Raw genomic sequence first — 4,119 nt, forward strand, 5'->3', positions numbered from 1 at the left:
GTTCAGGACAAGTTGCTGCAGTTTGTCAACGTAACCTTAAAAGTTGTGTGAAGAAGAGGTTCCAGTGTGTGTTTGAGGGGATTGCTAAAGCAGGAAACCCAACCCTTCTGAATGAGATCTACACAGAGCTCTACATCACAGAGGGAGGGACTGGAGAGGTCAATGATGAACATGAGGTCAGACAGATTGAAACAGCATCCAGGAAACCACACACACCAGAAACAACCATCAGACAAGAAGACATCTTTAAACTCCCACCTGGAAGACATGAACCAGTCAGAACAGTGATGACAAAGGGAGTGGCTGGCATTGGGAAAACAGTCTTAACACAGAAGTTCACTCTGGACTGGGCTGAAGACAAAGCCAACCAGGACATCCACTTCATGTTTCCATTCACTTTCAGAGAGCTGAACGTGCTGAAAGAGAAGAAGTTCAGCTTGGTGGAACTTGTTCATCACTTCTTTACTGAAACCAAAGAAATGTGCAGCTTTGAAGACTTTCAGCTTGTGTTCATCTTTGATGGTCTGGATGAGTGTCGACTTCCTCTGGACTTCCACAACAATCAGATCCTGACTGATGTTACAGAGTCCACCTCAGTGGATGTGCTGCTGACAAACCTCATCAGGGGGAAACTGCTTCCCTCTGCTCGCCTCTGGATAACCACACGACCTGCAGCAGCCAATCAGATCCCTGCTGAGTGTGTTGGCATGGTGACAGAGGTCAGAGGCTTCACTGACCCACAGAAGGAGGAGTACTTCAGGAAGAGGTTCAGAGATGAGGAGCAGGCCAGCAGGATCATCTCCCACATCAAGACATCACGAAGCCTCCACATCATGTGCCACATCCCAGTCTTCTGCTGGATCACTGCTACAGTTCTGGAGGACGTGTTGAAAAGCAGAGAGGGAGGAGAGCTGCCCAACACCCTGACTGAGATGTACATCCACTTCCTGCTGGTTCACACCAAAGTCAAGAAGGTCAAGTATGATGGAGGAGCTGAAACAGATCCACTCTGGAGTCCAGAGAGCAGGAAGATGATTGAGTCTCTGGGAAAAGTGGCTTTTGAGCAGCTGCAGAAAGGAAACCTGATCTTCTATGAATCAGACCTGACAGAGTGTGGCATCGATATCAGAGCAGCCTCAGTGTACTCAGGAGTGTTCACACAGATCTTTAAAGAGGAGAGAGGCCTGTACCAGGACAAGGTGTTCTGCTTCGTCCATCTGAGTGTTCAGGAGTTTCTGGCTGCTCTTCATGTCCATCTGACCTTCATCAACTCTGGACTCAATTTTATGGAAACTAAATCCAAGAGGTCTTTTGGTTTGAAGAAACCAAAACTAAAATATCTCCATCAGAGTGCTGTGAACAAGGCCTTACAGAGTCCAAATGGACACCTGGACTTGTTCATCCGGTTCCTCCTGGGTCTTTCACTGCAGACCAATCAGACTCTCCTACGAGGCCTGCTGACACAGACAGGAAGTAGCTCACAGACCAGTCAGGAAACAGTCCAGTACATCAAGAATCAGATCAGTGAGAATCTGTCTGCAGAGAAAAGCATCAATCTGTTCCACTGTCTGAATGAACTGAATGATGGTTCTCTAGTGGAGGAGATCCAACAGTCTCTGAGTTCAGGAAGTCTCTCCACAGATGAACTGTCTCCTGCTCAGTGGTCAGCTCTGGTCTTCATCTTACTGACATCAGGAAAAGATCTGGATGTGTTTGACCTGAAGAAATATTCTGCTAAAAAGGAGCATCTTCTGAAGCTGCTGCCAGTTCTCAAAGCCTCCAACAAAGCTCTGTAAGTACAGACACAGTGAGATGTTTCTAAATGAATAATATGTCAAATGAAACACAGACTGTAAGGTAACTTGTCATGCAGAGTAAAACATTAAAAATAGATTCTGCCTCCATCAAAAATCTGTTTTAGATTTGGGTTTACTCTGTTTCCTCCCACAGAACAACATGCAGGTTTGCTTCATTGGTGACTCTAAATTGTCCCTAGGTGTGAGAGAGAGAGTGAATGGTTGTCTCATTTGTCTCCATGTGTCTTTGTGATGGACTGGAGACCTGTCCAGTGTGTCTCCCAGCTTTCAAACCTCCATCTTCTGGAGATAAGTAGCAGCTCCCTTCAAGCCATGAAGGAGAATCAGGTAAAGAAACTGGATCTATAGATGATATTTCTGCAAGAAAATCTTTCAAGAAGAAACATCATAAAAACATGGAAAATTTCTTTATTTATTACTTTTCAAATCATATTGACCCTGGTTGACCGTTGACTTGGAAAAGGATTTTATTTTTGGCTCCATATGAAAATGAGTTTGACCCCCCTGACTTCAAAGGTCACACAGCTTTAGAAGGTCATGTAGAACTGAAGAACTGTTCTTAGTTCTTAAAGTCTCCTGAGAGACGAGTGTGTTTCTGTGAACCCAGGATTGTTTCATTCTGAGAGTCCAGGATTGTTTTGATCTTTGAACTGAGTATCGTGTCACGTCTTGTGAGTTGAAAGTAGAGTTACATCCTGTTCAAAGTCAAACTCAGCTGTTTCCCCAACAACAAACCAACAAATGCTTCCCAGCTTTTCCAGCACTGGTCACTCTGGATGTAACTTCCAGTCAAAGTGACAGATAGGTCACTGGTCAGACAGACTTCCATGCTGAGTTCAACCAGTGTTTCTCAGACGCCACAGAGTTAGAAGCAGACCTTGAGCTGCTTTGATCTTTGCTTTAGTTTCACAGCAGATGTTCCTGCAGATGTTCAGTTGGAGCTGACTGACATTCAGTGTGACTCTGTTCTCAAGCAGAAGTTCACCACGTCCACACTGGACAGCTTCTACAGCTCACTGAAGGAAACGCAGTTTACACACATGTTCAGACACACACAGGAGGGGTTGGTTTTATTTGGTTCCACTTACATCTGAACAAACATCTCTGTGAAATGACCCTTTACCCATTTGTGGAATCAGAAGCTAACTTCAGGTGTTCCTCTAGTGTGACCAAGTTTTTCTGAAGTCCTGTCGTCTCCTTTGAGACAGATTCCTTTATTGTTTCAGATAAATTATATATTTGCTCCATGTTTGCTAATCACAGTCACTGTATGTCTCTGAAAGATCTTTTCTCCAGCACTGATACAGTTACTTTATTTTGGTAATAAAGTTTGACCGTCACATAGCAATAGGCAGCAGTAAGAGCACCACAAAGAGCTGCCTTCTGCCTCCTCAACCACAGCTTTCACTTGTTTTTATAAACTCCTTGTTTAACAATAACATTCTAACTTTAGGATTTATGAGCGTTTATAACTTTTACAAACTAATCTGCATTCTTAACTCATAAAAATTAATTCTTACCGTTATGACAAACACTGCAGACGATGAATGAACAAGTGGCTCACAGTTACTCACTGACAAAAATGCTGATGCCACATTCATGTGTTGCAGAGTAAAATTAATGTTTCTTATGAAGATGTTATCAACACTTCTAGCTTACATTTGCTGCTAAAACTAGTATAAAAACTACTTTTGTAAATTAAAAATTACCAACTAAAATATGTTGTTAAACATCAAATGCTACAAAAATCCCCAAAATACATATATCTTATAATTTCTGAGTCTTTTAGGAACCTTGCAGCTAAATGTCCGTAATAAATGATGAAAGAGATGTGAGTGTAAACCTGATGATTTAAAGCAGACATATAACTGTCAACAGCAACATTATTTGTGTTCCTGCATAAAGATCAGTCCCATTATTTCCAACATGTTCCACCCAGCTGATGTCCTGGAGGAAAAACTCCTCCAGTTCCTCATGTCTCATGTCAGACTCATCAGTCTTTACTGGACTCTGATGGTTTAATAAACAGGACAGAGGACAGAGAGAGACATGACTGGAATCAAACCAGCAGCTTTGGTTCCTGCAGAAAACACTGAAGACAATAATCAACAAGGACCCCTCCCTTCACCCCCCAATGACAGCAGAACAAAGCTGCAGCTACGAGAGACACTGATGAGAAATATTTCATCCCATCAAACAGAGAAGATGAACTGAAGCTCTGAAGTGAAGGAAAAAAGTCCAACAGGAAGCGTTCAACTGGTTTCTCTTCTAATCTGAACAGAACTGGTCATTTATCAGATTA

The 4,119-nt window shown here is 42.7% G+C and overlaps 1 protein-coding gene across 1 annotated transcript; it reads left to right on the forward strand.

Moving 5' to 3' along the window:
• Window positions 1-11: 11 nt before the first annotated feature.
• On the forward strand, window positions 12-1,796 carry LOC119429675 (NLR family CARD domain-containing protein 3-like; the record flags this gene model as incomplete). Its single annotated transcript, XM_037697256.1, has 1 exon — window positions 12-1,796. A coding segment is annotated over one exon (1,785 nt), but the record flags the coding sequence as incomplete, so codon positions are not given.
• Between the last annotated feature and the right edge of the window lie 2,323 nt (window positions 1,797-4,119).

Source organism: Nematolebias whitei, unplaced genomic scaffold, assembly GCF_014905685.2.
Source record: "Nematolebias whitei isolate Nwh7 unplaced genomic scaffold, NemWhi1 Nwh_scaf_5324, whole genome shotgun sequence".
NCBI lineage: Eukaryota > Metazoa > Chordata > Actinopteri > Cyprinodontiformes > Rivulidae > Nematolebias > Nematolebias whitei.